The following is an 18109-nucleotide window of genomic DNA, read 5'->3' as shown; positions in this document are numbered from 1 at the left end:
TTATAGGTGAATAGTGCAAGTATTATTATGTATATTACATTTGATAGTTTTGATAGTTGATTATGAAGTAAATTATTCATGTATACTGTTAACAAATAGAAGTATAGGTTATTTAAATGCCAATCAAATTATAGCACGTAAACAGAATATTCATCAATGGACATCTACCGCTATGCCACCAATAATGGCACTGCATGAAGTGAGTTTTACAAAACAAGGAGAACTAAGAGCAAACAGCAAGAAGTATATGCTCCCAAAAATAAAATAAAATTCTCAACACAATTAATAAGTGCAAACAAAATGGACCAGAAGAAAATAACTAGAAATGAACAAATATTCTATGATAATCTACATTGACGTTAAACTCATATTAAAAATGAGGATGCTTATTAGTCTCTTGTTCAGAAATTGATATTAATTTACAGAGTACGGGTGGAAATAGATGGATCCATTTTATTGAAATTAAAGTCCAAATAGTACGTGAAAGATCTATTCTTCTTGTAAGACTTGCAAATTCAACCCAAAACTTGCTATCCAGCCCTGTTTCTAGCATTTCAAAGCTAAAAGAAGTTCTCATAAGCATACAACTAGTGCTTGTTTCAACTCTCTAACATAATTATAATTAGCTGGAAAATATGTTTTTACATACATACATATTGGCGTTTGCATGCTTTTTAATTTATTTATTTAATGCTGCGACGATAGATATATACATCTCTTGAAAAATTACGAGAAAACGTCGCCACAACGCCTTCAAAGTACTCTCCATTTGCAAATTTTGGATACAAAATGCATAAAGCTTATTTCAATTACGGATCCACTCCCACAGATTTCAATGTCACTGCATGAGGTTCCCTACAATGACACCAAGAAAATCACAACTACTAAAGCACAATTTTTTTAATATATATATATAAAGTAAAATAAATACGGTATATTATAACTTTAAATAGCAAAATAGAGATGACTTTCCTTTCAATATTTCAATGTGCATCTTCCCGTAGATAAGAGAAATATATATAAGGTAGGAGTGTATTTGTAAGCCTTCAATAAGCTAACCTAAATCTTAAAGTTGATACAGGAGATTTAACATTTCTTTATTTACATCAAATCCTTTTGACTATTCTAATAAATAACTGATCAAAAATATGATCACCTAGACCAACACGAATTTTTTTGGGTCAAATCGGACCATAAATGTCAAGCTTGGCCTGTGACAAGGTATGGTATGAGAGGCCAATTGCCCCTCGTTAAGGGGGCAAACCTGACCAAATCTCAACAAACAATACATGTTATGAGCCTGGATCGTGACAAATATGGTATCGTAGTGAATCTTAACAGGACAATACATATCATATCATGAGCTTAGCCTGGGACAAATTACAAATATGATATTAGAGATGAACGGAAGTACCTTGCAAGAGCATCCCCACGGATAGGATCATGCATGACAGATTGATTATCAAAATCCTGAACATGAGCCACCTTTCGGAAGAAGGATTTCTTTATGAACTTGTCTGCTTCATCCACAACCTCTTCCGGTTCGGTGACTTCCGGTATAGTTTCCCTCCTTGATTTCTTCACAGATACATTGGGTGCCCGCTTCAGCTGATGCATCGCCGTCTGTAAACCAAAACCCACTGATAGCGCTATTAGTCCCAACGCCACGTACACTGGAACGAAATCTCCTTTCATAAATCCCCTGTTTTCAACTTAACATCAACATCTTGCTTTTATTTCTAAAATGAAAAACTAATAGTAGTAGCTTAGATATTGTTTAACTCATTAATTCACAAGCAAGGAAATCACTCTTTGAGTCCACTTTTACTTGTCCAATTTGAAAAAAACACGACATAATCTCTCTTAATTTACAATTTTAGTATAAAGACACATATCTTAGTAAATGGACCAAAAAACACACATTTGTTCATCAAAGTTCCAATGTGCAGAGACAAATATTACAAGCAAACCAAAAAATCACCGATAAAAATGAAGTACCAAAATTGCAATTACCCCTTCCTAATTGTAAAATTAGGTACTTTTTTTCTTCTTCTTTACCACTAATTATTTTGTAATACAAGTGCTATAAACCAAAACTCACCTGGGCTTAGCGTCTGGATGCTCAGCAGTACTAGCATATGACCTGGTAATATTTGATTTTGCAAAAGCAGAATTTGCGCTAACACGAGTAGCCATAGATTTCCACAAACTCTACATCAAGGTTAAACAAAAAATTCCAATGAATGTATAACACACATTTGAACAATCAAAATGTAACTCCAAAAACTAATAAATTAACTTGACTTACCAAAGACCTGAATGCCATTGATGCAAAATATGACTAGTCTTAACAAAGGTTAATTGAACTGTTGTAGGAATATATGGTTCTTCTTTTATATATATACATTTGACGGAGACATCGATAAGTGACACGAAGTGATAGACATGCAAATTAAGGACACTCGTCTACAGCTAACAAGTCCACTTTGCGCTAGCGGTGACTCATGTCTTATATAAGTTTACGTTTTTGTTTTCCCTTTTTTTATCGTTCTTTTCTTTTGGCTGACAAACCACTCTACTCCCAATTTGTTGGTCACAACAAGGAGTACATTATCTATAACCTCATCGACTCATTTTATTTGGACAACAATAATATTACAATATGTATAAAGGATGTTTAGATTATATATACACGTACAATTTTATTCAAAACAATGTATGTAACTAAGGTAATTTGGGTATAATTAGGTAGATTTCCCGATTGGTAGTAACTCATTTCGAAGTATTTTAACCACCAAAATCGTTTTACCGAGAAAAAAAAGTATAACATAAAAAATATTCGCATTTAAGAAGTTTTTCTTCTTTTGTTTTTTTCTATTTGATGTTCAATATTTGTATTAAAACTTCTATTTAATGTTCAATATTCGTATTGAAATCTGACTAGATTTGTATTCTTATAAACAAAACTTACATAGTAAGGATGACAGTCTTTTGTCTTTGCTTTATATACTTGCTTTCCGTGGATCGCCATTAGACATAAATCGAAGCCTAACGTCTTTCATAAACTTAATTAGGTGAATATATTTTAGGAAAAATTATATATTTTGTCTCTTTACATTGTAAAAGTAGGTGTCTAATTTTCTTTTTCTAACGTACTAATCAACAGAGTACTCGAAAGTCCTCCAATCCATTTAGATAAGGCAAAGAAAGATCACATGGCATTGGAAAATAGCCCAATTGCATTAGACTTGCTATAGCATTCACAAAGCTGTACCACATATATTTATTTATAATATATATGTATATATATATATACTCATTAACATGCACAACATCAAGATATCACCAACATGTAAACTTGAAACATCTACACATATCTACTACTAATAGCTTTTCACCGTGCATGTTTTGAGGCATATTACAGAATTAGAAATTGAAGCCTAAAATGCAACCAAGCCTTTCATTTACATCATTGGATCCACTCCTATAGTTTTCAACGTCTCTACACCTGGCTTCCTGCAACACATAAGTAAAAAAAGTAAATTGAAAAGCAATTACGAAATAGTACTACTTATAACTAAATACTAATTAAGTACTAACTTGGTATAAATCATGTCTCCGGTGCTAGCATGAGCCACCTTTCGGAACAAAGATTTATTAACAAACTTTTCTGCCTCTTCCGCAACATGTTCTGGTTCCACTATTTCTGGCACAGTTTCCCTTCGTGATTTCTTCACATGTACATTAGGGGCGCGCCTCAGCTGCTGCATCGCCGTGTGTATCCCGAAACTCGTTGACAGTCCGATCATTCCTAGCGCCATACACACTGGCACGAAATCTCCCTTCCGTGATCTGCCATCATCAAATCAAACAAATACTCTAAATTTAAGAACGGATCGCAATTAATTCTAGTTTTCTTTTGTGTGAATGTTACTTACTCTGAATTCTAGATTTTGAAACCAATAATCAAGCTACTTACTTGGGAACAATCTGTTTGAGTGAATAAGCTGGCTTAAGCTTTGAAGTGGCTGCTGTTGCATAATTTAATGATGAGCTTCCCTTTAAGTGATTCATTAATGTGGATTTTAGACCAGACTGCAACAATCCAAAAATAGCTCTAGCATTAATATAGTAATACAGGATCGATAATGAAGCATATAATTAATGATGAATTACAACGTAACATTGGTGATCACCAAGTAATTATCTAATGGAAATTGGGACTTACCAGTGATCTGAAAGCCATAGAATTAACAAGAAATTTATGTAGTATATCGAAGTAATTAGTTTGCTAATTGTGATCGATACATTTGCGTTTGTAATTGTCCATTTAATAGTTGAAGAATAGATGCTTCGGGAGACACCTAGGATGTAATAGGACTATGATTTATCAAATGGGAGTTGGCCACGTGTCAACTATTAAATGAGTTCACGTCACTGCTATTGGACATGGAAGTCTCTTGAAGCTACTAATTAAGTCTTCTTTATCATATTATTATTATATAATCACTTTTTATTATGATTAAGCTAAGGTATAGTATCCAATTGAATTAATGGGCTTGAATGAATATTTGGGTCATTCCAGAACGAAAAATCACATGTAGATTGTAGACCCAATAGTGATTAATGGGTTTGTAGTCTAACCATGTTATATTGGGTTGAAACGAACCCCAGTTACAATTTTAAATTTTAAATTGGGAACTTTCGCAAATAGTCACTATAATAAATTTAATTATGCTCTATAGCTATAGTTTGCATATTTACGGGCTGTAGCTACAATTTAAGTTGTCTCGTTTGTATAATACACATGTTTGTATAATTCGCGAGTACATTTGTATAATTCAGTTATTTTTGTATAAACTCAAAATAACAAATTTATACAATTACAAACATCAGAAGTGTAAACAATTATACAAATTATGGATTATATATACAAAAGTTATACAAATTCAGAATTATACAAACATGTGAATTATACAAAACTAAAAAGCTGAGCCGCGTAATTATAGCTAAAAATAGGTCGTGAATTGTAATTAAGACAAACTATAGCTATGTTAACTAATTAACTAGTATATGTTTGTTTATACACGTAATTTTCCTCTTTAAAGATTTCATGTTAAATGTGTTTTTCTCGTTTATTATTTTCATAAACTCTTAACAATTATATTTGACAAAAATAGAAGTGAACTTGACAAATTTTAAAAATTAAAATTGTTCATGAACAATTTAGAGGACTAGTTGAAGTGTTGAACTTACCCAAATATAAGAGACCTTTGTATTTATTTATTTTTTGTCATTTTTTGTTCTATTATAATAAAGGTATTTGCAATTATTTTTTAAGTGGTTCGATTCTGAAAATATTTTAAACATTATTTGTGTGTTGAATTTTAACTCTTAAATTATTGGAGGTTATACTATGTGAAGAACTTGCTTCTCTCCGATCGAATATTAAACGTGTTCACTTTTAATATAAGTGCTCCAAGAGATATCTAAGAGACCATTTGAACCTAACCAAACATGAAGAGCATTTTCTATTTTTTATTTTTGGGTTATTTTCTCTCTTTTTAAAAAATAAATTTACTTGTAATTATGTTTTAAGTGATTTAATTGCATAAATGTGTTAAACATTCTTAGTACAACAATAACAAATAATATCATATTGAATAACAATAAGTCAATATAATTTCATGAGTGAAATTTTGAGGTCAAGATGGGTGTATACATTTTATTATTATCTTGTGTAAGATAAAAATGTTTTTTTAAACAAACTCTCAATCTGAAATAAAGCTTTTAAATATTGTTAATGTATTGAATTTAAACTCTTAAATTATCAATAATTATATCATATAACACACTTGTCTTTTTTGTGAGGTTGAGAGAGAAAAGAAAAATCATTTTGTGAAAACGAAGTATTTGATGCGTAGAAACATTTCACTTTATGAAAACGAAATATTTAATGCGTGGAAAAGTAATGAAGTTTAGTCCTATATAGGAACAAGACGTCTATGTTACTCAATGTAATTTTCAAACGTTACCTTACAATATAATTTCCCTAAAATAATCATGCACCTCTAAACATCAAAAAGGGCCAAACACATAGGACATACGAAACAGAAACTAAATTTCTTGCTATTTAAAGCTAAACAATCATACCGGAAAAAAGCCCAAACAATCGTAATTCTTTCGTCTCAAATTATTTATCGTTATTTTAAAAAATATTTATTTCAAAAAAGTTTATGATAAACTTAATTAACCCCCCTCCCCCCAAACTCCCACTGTTCTTAAAAATCACAAATATTTCAATAAAGTAAATAAATATAATACAATGAAGAAAAAATGTACATTTAAAACATAAATAAAGGTAAAAACAGTAAAAAGTTCTTCTTAATTAACACTCAATTAGTTCATTTTTACTTGTTCACTATATTTTAAATATATTTTTATTTTATTTGCCACTTTTAATATATCAAAAAAAAATTATAATTTTTTTCTTTCATATTTTATCCTTGACGATAATGACATATTTTCTAAATTATTTTTCATAATCTAAAACCATACATCAAAGTAGTAGTGAGCATATAGACTAGGTTAAGGAACATACTCTATCTCTTTTATTTTCTTTATATTTACATTTTTAAATATGGGTACTATTATCAAATACTCAAAAAAAATATAAAGTAGACAAGTAAAACTGAAGAAGACACAAGGTATTAGTATTTTCTTTTTACCCTTCTCCTAGAGCTTTTACTTTTTCTCTCTTAGTGATTCGAACTCACAATCTTAAATTTAAAAATAAATATGCTTAACATCGAAATAACTCCCATTGTCAGATAGGATACAAACACAAGGTGAGTATAAATGACAAAAGAAAAACTTTGGGAAAGGGAAGTGAACCAATGGAGAATTTCTTCAACTATTTCAACATTAAACTACACAAACATCATACTATCATGTCGTATTCATGCCTATATTTTTTCTATAAATATTATTTCCCCTCTTTGCTGGCTTCTTTTCATACGGAGATACCGATGCTCTTTTACTCCACCATTTTCCTCTGGTATTTCTATTGATATTTTTTTTTTTACTATTAGCTGCCCAAAACCATGTATTTATACAAAATCACACAAGGGAAGCAGTTCTGTATCTGAAGTGGAAATGGTACTAGTTACCTTTACATGGAGCCATGGTGGTACTCATGTTTTTCTCTGCGGTTCCTTTGATGGGTATTTTTCATTTTTTTCTATTACAACTCCTATTTGATGATTTCGCAAAGTGCACTCTACATGTTTGATGTTATTGCCTACTAACAGCTGATAGATTTTTGGGTGGTGCAGATGGAGTGAGCAGATACCGATGAATTTGGTGGAGGGTTCTGCTGCCGTTTTTCAGAGGACTGTTGATGTTCCACCAGGATATCATAAGGTATTACCTAAAGTTTTGTGTGATGATTGTGTGTATTGAGCTATGATTCCGTGCCAATTAGACCTAAAAATTGAAAGAAAGGGTTGTATGGTGTCATTTTTGTCTTAAGTAGTGTACGCGAAGAATAGATTCACCTTTGTCATATAGTATAGCTGCAGGGGGCTAATCAAGTTCATAGAGCTAGAATTGTGGTATTTGTAAAGAAATGGATGAACAGGAAGAGTGTTTCAAGAATCATGATTAGCTTTATAATTGTAGTATAGTGGTGAGTGTTCCCTCCTGTTACTTGGGTGACCCGGGTTTGATCCCGGCAACGGCGTGTTTGTTGTCTTCTGAGCTGAGGGTCTATTGAAAACAATCTTTCTACCTCACAAAAGTAGGGATATAAAGTCTACCTACATCGTACCTTGGGTCTTGTGGAATCACACGGTGTATGTTGTTGTTTTTTGTGTTAAGTTGCAGGCGAGTTAACTGATATGAATGCTCCCCCCCCTTCCAGTTAATGTTTTGTTACTCCTTCACAAAAGCTATATGTGGGTTTGTTTTCTGTCATTTCGACTTGAAATCCTCTGGAGGTTGCGAAGCAGATTGTAACTTCTTCATTTGCTGCAACATGTGCCTGTTGAAAAATATCTTACTTATACAAGTAGGTAAAAGCTGCATATGGTTTCTGAAAGCCAATAACAAGGAAAGCTAAGACTTAAATGCATAACTGCTTATGTCGGAAGGATCAACCACATCTTCTTAAGTGAACAATGTAACCTGTTTTGGGGGATTTTATCTTCAGGCTTTAGACGTGTACTTTTGAAGTTTGTAATTGCATATTTCTCCCAATTATGTTGTAATGGCATAAGAAGGTTAATTTGCTTCCTCCGTACGCTTTCAAGTTTCTGTCTTCTCTGGAACAGTGGTGTGTCGTCGCAATGCAGGAACAACAAAAGAATTAATCTGAGTCAAAATTAAACTTGGGTTGCTGGTTTCATCGTCTGAGGCTTCTGCTTTCATGTTTTAAGCTTGTTTCTGGCATAATAGTCTTTTCTCATTTACGATATGACAGTTCTGTATGTTTCACTATCCGTCTTTAGGTTCTGAAAAATGATGAAATCATAGCTAGTCAGTAATCAGTAGCATATCCAAGCAACAACAATGATTATTAGGTTCTTTTTTCAAAAAAAAAAAATTGATGACCAAGGTGCTTTTTTTCAATTGCAATCAGATCTAAGTGCCTTAGCCTTTATAAAGTGGATAAGTGAGAACCAATTTTCAACCTACATTCTTTAAGGGATTATAATGTGGATGATTGATACCCATTTGTCACCTACATTGCTTACTCCCCCCTTCACAGTTAAGCTGATTTGAAAAGATAATATCAACATTAGGAAAGTAAATTGAATTGTCTAGCTTTAATTGGGTGGGTAATAATATTTCAAATAATAGCTAAATGTGTAGAAGATGGAAGGTGAGTTTATTGGATAGTAGGTCAAGGCTGGAAAAACACAGGTAGTGTTACTTCTCATTAATTTGAGTTCTGGAGATGGGGAACTTGGTATTTTGGAATTGGTCAAATGAATTGGATGGATTATAACCAAAAGTGAGTTAACTTAATTGAGACCAAGTGAGTACTCCAAGAGATGTGCCATTGCTCACTGTGATCCATCTTACCGTACCCTGTACATTTTTTGTGTTGTGCATTTTAACTGCCTCTAAGAAGAATCGATGTGCTTATTAGCATCCATGTATCAGCAAATAGTAAGGCATGCAGATTTAGTATTACTGTACCGGCATTGGTTTTTCTCTTGATAATGATTTTTCATGTCTAAAATTCCCGAGGATTGTGGTATTCTTTGATTTTGATGCTTTGGCTGCTGTGTTACTGATCCAAATTTGTATCTAATGTGTCTATTCTGGTAAATAGTTTGATTTTCAGGACCATCCTTGTTTTCTTAACAAGCTAAGCATTTAACAAATTTACCTCTTCATAAGAGAGGAGTATCATGAAATTTTACATTATTGTAGCTCTTACTGATCGTATTATACATGCACAGCCACACCTGCTTAAAATAAAGGAAAGTGCTCATTTTGTACGGAGTTGAATTTACTGGCTCCAAATGAACTATGCAGTACAAATTCTTAGTTGATGGCATCTGGCAAGTTGACCAGGACCAGCTTTGTGTTCAGGATGAGTATGGTGCAATCAACAACTTAGTATTTGTTAAGGAATCGGTTTCCATGCCTTCTACCTTAATAAGAGAGGATGCTCAGTCAAAGTTGGTCTCAGGTTTTACTAGCAGCACACATCTAGAGGTTAGTGCCAATCAGAAAGAGTTTCTTACTTGATATGGTTCATGACCCAGTTTCCTTTTCCGTCCTTCATTCTGACAACTACTCATAATGACTTCATCCGACCATTTTCCTTCACATTTTAATTTCTCATTATCTCTTTGTCATACCAACCAGGCTTCATCTTCAAGCGAGTCACAACTTAAACCAGTCATGCAGTTAAACAATGAAATAGATGTTTCCCGCCATCGTCTATTCATGTTTTTGTCATCTTCCCAAGCATATGAGCTGATTCCAAATTCGGGAAAGGTTTGGAAGTCTTTATGTATGCTTTCCCTTATATTGTGCCTTTACTTAATAATGACTCTAATTAAATTTACTGACTACCTAATTGGTGATTTTTTGTTGTAGGTCTTTGCGTTAGATACTGAAGTGGCTGTGAAGCAGGCTTTTCATATCATGTATGAACAGGTATGGTTTTCTATGGACACTATTGATTCTCTTCTCGGCTCCTTTTGCGTGTCAGAGACACCTTTGTCCTCAAGGTAAAGGTTGTAGCTAACTATAAATACTTGTTCAAGCAAATTCTGGAAGTTGTAAGTTGTCTTGGAGAAAAGCATATCAGTTAAATTCAAATTATACATTTCAAGTTTGGACTTGAATAGTAAATCAACACAAGCAAATATTTTCTGCACTTTATGAAGACTATTTTAATATATTGGATAAAATGCATGAAGGTTGTCTACAATGATTTTACCATGCCCTACTACTAGACCTTCAAATGCACCGGTTCGTAAATGTTTCACTATGATGATTGAAGGTGTTTGATAAAAGAAAGAAATTTAATTTACAAGATACTATCTCCACGAGATAGTTGGTAAGGTCTGCGTACATTCTACCCTCCCCAGACCCCACTTGTGAGATTCCACTAGGTATGTTGTTGTTGTTGTTATGTTCCTATATTGGAGGTTGTGGAAGTGTCTAATATTCATTTGTCAATTTTTCTCTGTTATGGACTATGGGGATATGAGTGTCTTTCCTTTAGTCTGCTGTGTTCTAGGTAATCTATTCCTTGGTTTAGTATCATTGAAGAGAACGTAGGAAATCAAAAATATTATTCAGTGCTGGCAAATCCTGCCAAAAAAAAATGTCCCTGTATATTTGGCAGGGCATTTATGCAATTGTATCAGTTGAAAAATTCTAATATTCAGTAGGAGTTTGTGCTATCCTACTAGCACTAAGAATTATATTTCCTTGTCTTTAGTGATTTATTTTGTACTTTTTTCCTCCATTCAAGTTCCATTTTGATTTTGTTTTATGCTTGGAATTTCTTGAACTTAACTAGCTGAATATATGTTCAGCGACTTGCAGTGATGCCTCTTTGGGATGGACAGAATGCGATGATTTCAGGAATGCTTACTGCTGCTGATTTCATTTTGATCTTGTTGAAGGTACTTTTAAATTGCTAAGCAGTGCTAGCAACAAGTTTAGAATTCTTTATCTATGAGTGGAAAGTGCTGAAAATTGAACCAAAGGTGATTATTCTTTGGCTTGCCTCTAAATATCTTAGCATCATAATCCATGTTTTTAGTAAAACCTCAGAAACTCGCTTTTTATATGGCTAATAAGTTGCTCGTCCACGGAGGAACCTAATCCCCCTCCCCCCTCCTTTCCACGTCAAGCATTTGGTCATTCAAGTGCATCAAATAATGGAGAGTGAATCATATCGATCAGAGTCAGGCTTATTTTTTAAAATTAAATTTTTTATACAAAGTGACTGTCTATGTTCATTGAGGATTATAAACCTGCTGATGAATGTTCCTTGCATTGTATTTATGGGGAAAATCGATATAGTAAGGTTTAAAATCACAAGAAAATATTGCCTTCTGAATTCCATCTACTATGTATAACTTTGTGTAGTTGAATCCTCCAATCATACGCCTTTGACCTTGCAATTGTAATGTTTATTGGTCCTTAGAATTGTTGTTTATTACATTAGTGCATTATCTATTACACATCTATGCTTCTTTCTTATATGTCACACCTAAGGTTTTACTATTTTTGCAGCTCCAGGAAAGTCATCCAATGCTGACCCATGATGAGCTTGAAATGCACACGATTTCAGCTTGGAAATATGGAAAGTTCCAATTGCAAGCAGAAGTGTCAGGAGCTATGATACCTCCAAACAGAAGAGTACTGCAAGTATGTAATCGTTCATTTTGCTGGAGTTTTAGTTAACTATCTTTCTTTTCTAATTGCTATGTGGAATATTAATATTTTTTTTGTTTATCACGACTCTCCCTGAAGTCTTGGTGGTTTTTTTTTTTCTTTTTTTTTGGGGGGGTGGGGATCGTATCTTCAGGTTAGCTTACCATAAGAAAATTTATTTTCTCTCACAGCAGCTTTGATCTAGAATCTTATTCTGTCTATTCATTCCTCCTATTTTCTCTGCAATCACAGGCTGGTCCTGATGAGTCGCTGAAAGACGTGGCCCTAACATTATTACAAAATAAGATATCTGCAGTTCCAGTTTTACATTCATCAGAAGACGGGTCATCTTCGCAGTTGTTGCATACTGCATGCCTTGCAGGAATATTAAATCGTGTGTTTGCCTATAGATTGCTTTCACTTATGCAGCTTTGTTTCCTCAGAAAGTTTTTGCAAGGACTTATGTTGGGTTTATTTATCTTCCTTGGAAAATCTTAGACATATGCAGGCATTTTAGGCACTCTCTAGAGTATCTGCCTATTGTACAGCAACCAGTGGGTAATCTTCCATTTGGCACCTGGACAAGAGAAGTTGGTGGAAGAGCAAGCAGCCGTGTATTGTTGACATTACACAGTGGAGACCTCCTTAGCTCTGCTCTTAAATTACTAATAGAAGGTACACAATCGTATTTTTAGAGTTGTACAAAATTGTCCAGGGTAACTTGCTCACAGATAAACAGAATTTGCAAGTGCCCTATTGCGAGCCTGTGGTTTTGAGTTTTCTTTCTGATTGGTCTATAGTGGAAGGTCTAACTAAGCAATGGTTAATTGATTTCAATTTGAGGATATCAATGAGCTCCTAGCCAATAAATTCATAGCTAGCAATTCTCAGACTCGTGGTTTAGTGATAATGCACTAATTGCAAGCTAGGTTCCTGGGAAAAATAAGGTGTAACTTTTCTGGTTTTCCATCCTTCCTCGTCCCCTCTGTGTCTTATTCCTAGTCTATATGCTAGTGGGGTTCATATTTACTATTAAACATGTGATAGGGACCTGATCCTTCCACTTCCACATCTCAATATAGGAATTGTTTAGTTGAATTAGAAGACCCTTTCTATTGTTATTGGGATTTTACCCTCTCTAGAAGTCAGTGATTGTAGAACTTTGAACATGTGTACTAAGCACATTGTTCTCTTGCTCTGACAGGTGAGATAAGTTCAATACCTATCGTTGATGATAATGGAGCCCTTATAAATGTGTATTCTCGGAGGTAATTCATGCACTTCCAATGGTAAATTCTTGAATTTTTTTATTTTCACGCATAATTGAAGTTGCTTGATTTAATTAAAGCCTTACAAGATTTGTAATTTTGATTGTCTTTATATAGTGATATAACCTCTTTGGCAAGAGGCAATGTGTATGCTCGCTTTCGGCTTGACCAGATGATAATGACTCAAGTAAGTGCCTTTCAATCCACCATCTCTTGTTTCCTCAAGATTATCATGCTTGCCTAATATAAGTGAGGTGCTAGTATGCAATAGAATTCTATGGAGTACAAAAGTCAGTGAATTTTCTTAAAACATTTCAAAGTTTGTTCTTTGGCATACAAAATTACTCTATGAAGACTTAAATGGTAGTCATACTTGTATGGTATATGAAGCTTCTTAAACTATTATTAATTTATTACCTACCATTTGGTTTTTTCTCTTTGCTTGGAACTCTTTCATCTTGATTAATTCCAGATGTTATGGGTAAAAGTACTTGGGAGTCATTCTGGTAAACACTCTTGGCCACTGTTGATGTTCGTTATAGGGCATGAGGACATTCTATCATTTCATTTGTAAATCCTCGGAGGAGAGAATTTTCGGAAGTTGTAATGATGCAGTAATTTGAAATTGGCTTCAGGTCCTGCAGGTCTTAGATGAAGCATCCCGTGATCGTTGTAGGACATGCACACGCTTTGATTCACTGTATAGGATTATGGAGGTCCTTTCAGATCCAAGTTTGTACCGCTTCTTTTTTCCTTTCTGACATTTTCCTTGTGAGCATCATAATCTTGTAGTTTGAATGCCTCTTCTTTTTGTTTCAGCTGTGCGGCGTGTTGTGGTCATTGATCCCAATTGCCGGCATGTAGAAGGCATAATCACTTTGAGAGATGTGTTTAATCTTCTTTTAGGCTGAAATTTCTCTTAATCTATTTTACAGGTATATTTACATTTTACTTCATGAACTGGCAAATCAATCTGCATATTTTATGTTGCACTTGCTGATTATGCGCTTTCATATAAAGTATTGACTTATCAAAAGTACATAAAAGTTACTTTGTAGAAAAAGTAGTGAACTGGATCCAATCATCTTTTTGGTCATAAAAGTGACAATTCATTGTTTTATTTGGCAGGTGGGAGTAAACTAGGACGATGACTTTGTAATGGCTACTCAAAGAGAAAAGTTCACTATGTCATTTGGCTGAGTGGAAGAGATTTTTATATATCATCACCAATAAAAACTGTAAAATTGTAGCATCATAAATGAAGTTTGTGTAGTCAAGGAAAAAAGAGAATACAGAAAACCTGGACCAAGATGTAACTCAAGAATTTTCTTACAAGTATATAACAATAGTATAGTTGAACCAGTATATCTGCAGCTACACTTCAATGACCCCAAGCATGTTGGGTTATGTTATATGAATTTTCACTTCTTATGTCGCTTCATTTAAGCTTCGTCTTAGCACAGTACAAACAAGTGACAAGAAAATGTTGTTAGTAATATTGCTTCAAATTGAGTAGCAGACAATTTAAGATAGAGTATATCTCGTCGTTTTGAGGGTGCAAGTCATCCCATGAAATAAACTCATGTGCCACTCCATTCAATTGAATCAAACTACAACCAGCACTCTTCTTGATCTTTACGCGGTCTCTTTTTCTCCTTATATCGACCAAGTCATCCCAACGGCCAGCATCTGCAAAGACATTTGCCAAGATTGAATAAACACCACCATCTTCAGGTTTCACCTCCATTACATTTTCAGCAGCTTTCACTGCTAGCTCGACGTGCCCATGTGTCCTACACCCACCAAGCAAACCACCCCAGACAAACACATCACCAGCCATTGGCATTGTCTCTATCATCTCCATAGCTTCTTTAATCAACCCTGCACGTGCCAGCAGATCCGCCATGCATCCATAGTGTTTTAGTTCTCGAGGAACACCATAAACCCCTTCCATTTCTCCAAAGAACCTTCTAGCTTCATGAATAAGACCCCCATGGTTACACCCCACCAACAACGCCAAAAAAGTCACCCCATCAGGCTCAACACCAGTCTCCACCATTCTTGAGAAGTAATCAAATAGTAACTGGCCATGGCCATGCATTGCTAATCCAACTAGCATAGCGTTCCAACTAAACACTTTTTTGTCCTTGCTCATCTCAAATAACTCTCTAGCAATGTCAATGCTGCCACATTTGGCATATAGATCTACCAAGCCAGTACACAAGTATGAATCTATCGCAATCCCCTTCCTTTTAATATAATCATGTATCATCTTCCCCTTCTCGAGTTCCCCCAGTTGTGCACAAGCTGAGAGAGCAGAAACCAACGTAACGTTATCAAATTTCACATTCAACGTAACCATTTGATCAAATAGCTCAATGGCATCTTTACACTGGTTCATTTTCGCATATCCAGCCATAAGTGTTCCCCAAGAAACTGCATCTCTCACAGGCATTTCATCAAACACTTCCCTGGCTTCCCCAATCTCACCAGCCTTCACATACCCATCAATAATTAAATTATAAGAAATAACATTTCTGTCACAACTTTCATCAAACACTCTACGTGCATCACTAATACTACCACTAACAGTATACACACGAACAAGATTGTTACATACAAACACGTCAACTAAAAAACCAAACTTCAACGCTTGTGAATGAAGGGTCCTGCCCAGAAACGGAGAATTCAGTAAACCACAAGCTTTAAGAACAAAAGGGAAAGTGTGGGAATCTGGCGGAACTGAATTTCTCCGCATTTTGATGAAGTAAAAGAAGGAAGTATTAGGAGAAGAGAGAAGGGTGTGTGCTCGAATGATGGTGTTGTAACAGAAAGTTGATGGGTTGTGAATAAGATTGAAAATGGTGGATGGATAGCGAGTGGTGGGTTGTGTTGGAAGAGAAGAGAGAATGGAAGTGAAGGAATGAAGGATTTGAGTGAGGATAAAAGTGGAACTGAAAGAAAAGAGGAAGCCATTGGTAATGGATTGAGCATGAACTTGATGAACTTGTGAAATCGTCTTGCATTGATGCTTCAGTGTAAAAATCAAGAAGGATGTTGACTGCTTGCACCTTATTTGAACCATAGAAGAAGAGGGTGTTGTTCATTGTGGGAAGTGTCACAGTGAACGGGGAATGGTGGCAAAAGAAAGTGAAATAGTGGGAAAACGATAACAAAAAACCGTGGACGGCAGGATTCGAACCTGCGCGGGCAAAGCCCACATGATTTCTAGTCATGCCCGATAACCACTCCGGCACGTCCACCCACATGTTCCTTTGAGTTTGAAATATTTACCTCCAAGTTGGAAACACTTGTGCAATGGAAGTAGTATTCCTTTCTAGGCTACTTATCGGGCGGATAATTCCGCTTAACGATTTGGCTTATTGAATAACGGTTATTTAAATTTACTAATTCGCTAGTCAAGCAATAAGATTAGTAATTGGTTATCATTCGATGTATCGGCTAATCTCTACCTTTTTTTTCTTCATGAACGCACCTTAAAAAAAAACTTCTTTTCATGATTTTAAATCCAGTTAAATTATAAAATTCTTTTGTATTACAAAATATAGATTACTACTAATATAATAGTTAATACAAAAGAAAAGTAAATAGGTTTTTCCAGTTTTTGGCTTTACGACTTTAGGACTAACAATATATAGTATATTATGGAAAAAATATTAAATGAGGATAATATATCAAAGATAAAAGTGTAAGTATGGTAATTCTTAACGGGTTAACAGTTTATCCGATAAGGAAATTGAATAATTCGCTCCCACACCAATTAGTCGTTAATTATTAAATTCTAATCGGTTCACCAACCGTTTATTCGATAACCCAATATCAATAAACCAATTTTGTGATTGACTTATCGGTTATGGTTCGATTTTGAACACTCATATTCCCCCGTTTCAATTAGATGACACCGTTTGATTTGATACAATTTTTTAAAAATTTATGATCTTAAACAAATTTTAGATATTTGTGTGGCTGTCCGAAAAACAAAAGAAAAGGTGTCCGTCCTAATACGGTTGTTCTTTTGCTTGAAGTGCATACTTAGAAGTCACAGTTCATTAAAAAGAAAGGTAGTAACATGATTGTCATTCATTGTCTTGCAGATTTGAAGATTTTGATCACTACCAATACTATCATTTATGACATGATTTCACAAATTCAACTATTTGTCTTGATCGTGGTATCAAGAAATATAAATTCGAATTATCAAAAAAATTATTGTGATCATTTCTATCATGAATAAGTCAATCATCCATTTTTATATCTTATTGAACAAAAATGACAATATTGTTCCTTTGTTGATCAAGAATTTAGATTTTTAGTCAAGTGCCATTTCTTGCCTTTGAAAGAAAGCAAGGAACTAGAATACTACTAAACTTTAAGTCGATGGTAATTTTAAGTGTTTGTCCAAAGGCAATGATCAAAGGAATTACATGGAAAAAACATTTACAAACAAAGTCTAATGATAGCCCGTGGTCCTACTGTGATATTCTTAGCCGCCAGCCAAATTCCAAGGAGCAAACATCTCAATAATACCTAAACGGTTAGGGCAGATCTAGAGTATCGTGTGTTAGATTCAAACTCAATAGTTTTTGTTCAAACCATATATATGCGTGTTAAGGAAATCAATTAAATATTTAAATATAAATTCAGTTACTATTGTGTATTAAATCCAGGCCATTATAGAAATTCCACAAAATTTAAATTCCGAATTCGCCTCTTCAAAAAAGGTAAGTCAATCAACCAATTCAAGACAGCTACATAATCACTTTTAGCTACTTTGTTTATCAATAATTTCACTATCAAAAGGAACATTATGATGGAAAATGACAAGTATTGTACACTTTCCACATTTAGGTCCTTTTTTACTGGGATAATGTCTCCTTCCCTATTCCCCACTTAATAATGCATTATAGTGG

The 18109-nt window shown here is 34.2% G+C and overlaps 4 protein-coding genes and 1 non-coding gene across 6 annotated transcripts; 1 reads left to right on the top strand and 4 right to left on the bottom strand.

Moving 5' to 3' along the window:
• Positions 1-645: 645 nt before the first annotated feature.
• On the bottom strand, positions 646-2326 carry LOC125860563 (uncharacterized). Its single transcript, XM_049540547.1, has 4 exons — positions 2309-2326; positions 2102-2211; positions 1415-1702; positions 646-855 (listed from the first exon to the last, which is right to left on the bottom strand). Exons 1-4 carry the CDS (start codon positions 2324-2326, stop codon positions 810-812), a joined length of 462 nt encoding a protein of 153 aa, XP_049396504.1. The 3' UTR covers positions 646-809.
• Positions 2327-3464: 1138 nt separating this feature from the next.
• Positions 3465-4246, bottom strand: LOC125857813 (uncharacterized). Its single transcript, XM_049537461.1, has 4 exons — positions 4229-4246; positions 3980-4095; positions 3601-3852; positions 3465-3516 (listed from the first exon to the last, which is right to left on the bottom strand). Exons 1-4 carry the CDS (start codon positions 4244-4246, stop codon positions 3465-3467), a joined length of 438 nt encoding a protein of 145 aa, XP_049393418.1.
• Positions 4247-6960: 2714 nt separating this feature from the next.
• Positions 6961-14536, top strand: LOC125859867 (sucrose nonfermenting 4-like protein). 2 transcript variants are annotated; one of them, XM_049539708.1, is made up of 14 exons: positions 6961-7223; positions 7335-7422; positions 9544-9726; positions 9880-10011; positions 10114-10173; positions 11064-11153; positions 11770-11904; positions 12163-12304; positions 12409-12585; positions 13115-13178; positions 13296-13365; positions 13814-13910; positions 13998-14113; positions 14307-14536. In XM_049539708.1, exons 1-13 carry the CDS (start codon positions 7156-7158, stop codon positions 14087-14089), a joined length of 1398 nt encoding a protein of 465 aa, XP_049395665.1. In that variant the 5' UTR covers positions 6961-7155; the 3' UTR covers positions 14090-14113; positions 14307-14536. The 2 variants fall into 2 exon arrangements, with proteins under 2 accessions (XP_049395665.1, XP_049395666.1); XM_049539709.1 differs by having other exon boundaries at positions 7065-7223; positions 9468-9726.
• A 126-nt stretch (positions 14537-14662) lies between these two features.
• On the bottom strand, positions 14663-16309 carry LOC125859866 (pentatricopeptide repeat-containing protein At5g61800). Its single transcript, XM_049539707.1, has one exon. The coding sequence runs from the start codon at positions 16261-16263 to the stop codon at positions 14668-14670; it is 1596 nt and encodes a 531-aa protein (XP_049395664.1). The 5' UTR covers positions 16264-16309; the 3' UTR covers positions 14663-14667.
• A 50-nt stretch (positions 16310-16359) lies between these two features.
• Positions 16360-16441, bottom strand: TRNAS-AGA (transfer RNA serine (anticodon AGA)). Its single transcript has one exon. It is a non-coding gene; the product is annotated as a tRNA-Ser (tRNA).
• Positions 16442-18109: the final 1668 nt, after the last annotated feature.

This window comes from Solanum stenotomum, chromosome 3 (genome assembly GCF_019186545.1).
Source record: "Solanum stenotomum isolate F172 chromosome 3, ASM1918654v1, whole genome shotgun sequence".
Taxonomy (NCBI): Eukaryota; Viridiplantae; Streptophyta; class Magnoliopsida; order Solanales; family Solanaceae; genus Solanum; species Solanum stenotomum.
Note: the sequence above shows the minus strand (reverse complement) of the source record. Positions and strands in the feature narration are given on the sequence as shown.

Bases quoted from the DNA above. Each gene is read 5' to 3' on its own strand.
- LOC125857813 (XM_049537461.1), bottom strand. The intron at 3,853-3,979 runs GTAAGTAGCTTG...TGATGATGGCAG, and splicing joins CTCAAACAGATTGTTCCCAA to ATCACGGAAGGGAGATTTCG. The intron at 3,517-3,600 runs GTTAGTACTTAA...TATGTGTTGCAG, and splicing joins GGAGACATGATTTATACCAA to GAAGCCAGGTGTAGAGACGT.
- LOC125859866 (XM_049539707.1), bottom strand. From the start codon at position 16,263: ATGGTTCAAATAAGGTGCAAGCAGTCAACATCCTTCTTGATTTTTACA.
- LOC125859867 (XM_049539708.1), top strand. From the start codon at position 7,156: ATGGTACTAGTTACCTTTACATGGAGCCATGGTGGTACTCATGTTTTT. The intron at 10,174-11,063 runs GTATGGTTTTCT...ATATATGTTCAG, and splicing joins TTCATATCATGTATGAACAG to CGACTTGCAGTGATGCCTCT. The intron at 12,586-13,114 runs GTACACAATCGT...TTGCTCTGACAG, and splicing joins TCTTAAATTACTAATAGAAG to GTGAGATAAGTTCAATACCT.
- LOC125860563 (XM_049540547.1), bottom strand. The intron at 1,703-2,101 runs GTGAGTTTTGGT...AGTTGAAAACAG, and splicing joins CATCCAGACGCTAAGCCCAG to GGGATTTATGAAAGGAGATT. The intron at 856-1,414 runs GTACTTCCGTTC...GTGTCATTGTAG, and splicing joins CGTGGGGATGCTCTTGCAAG to GGAACCTCATGCAGTGACAT.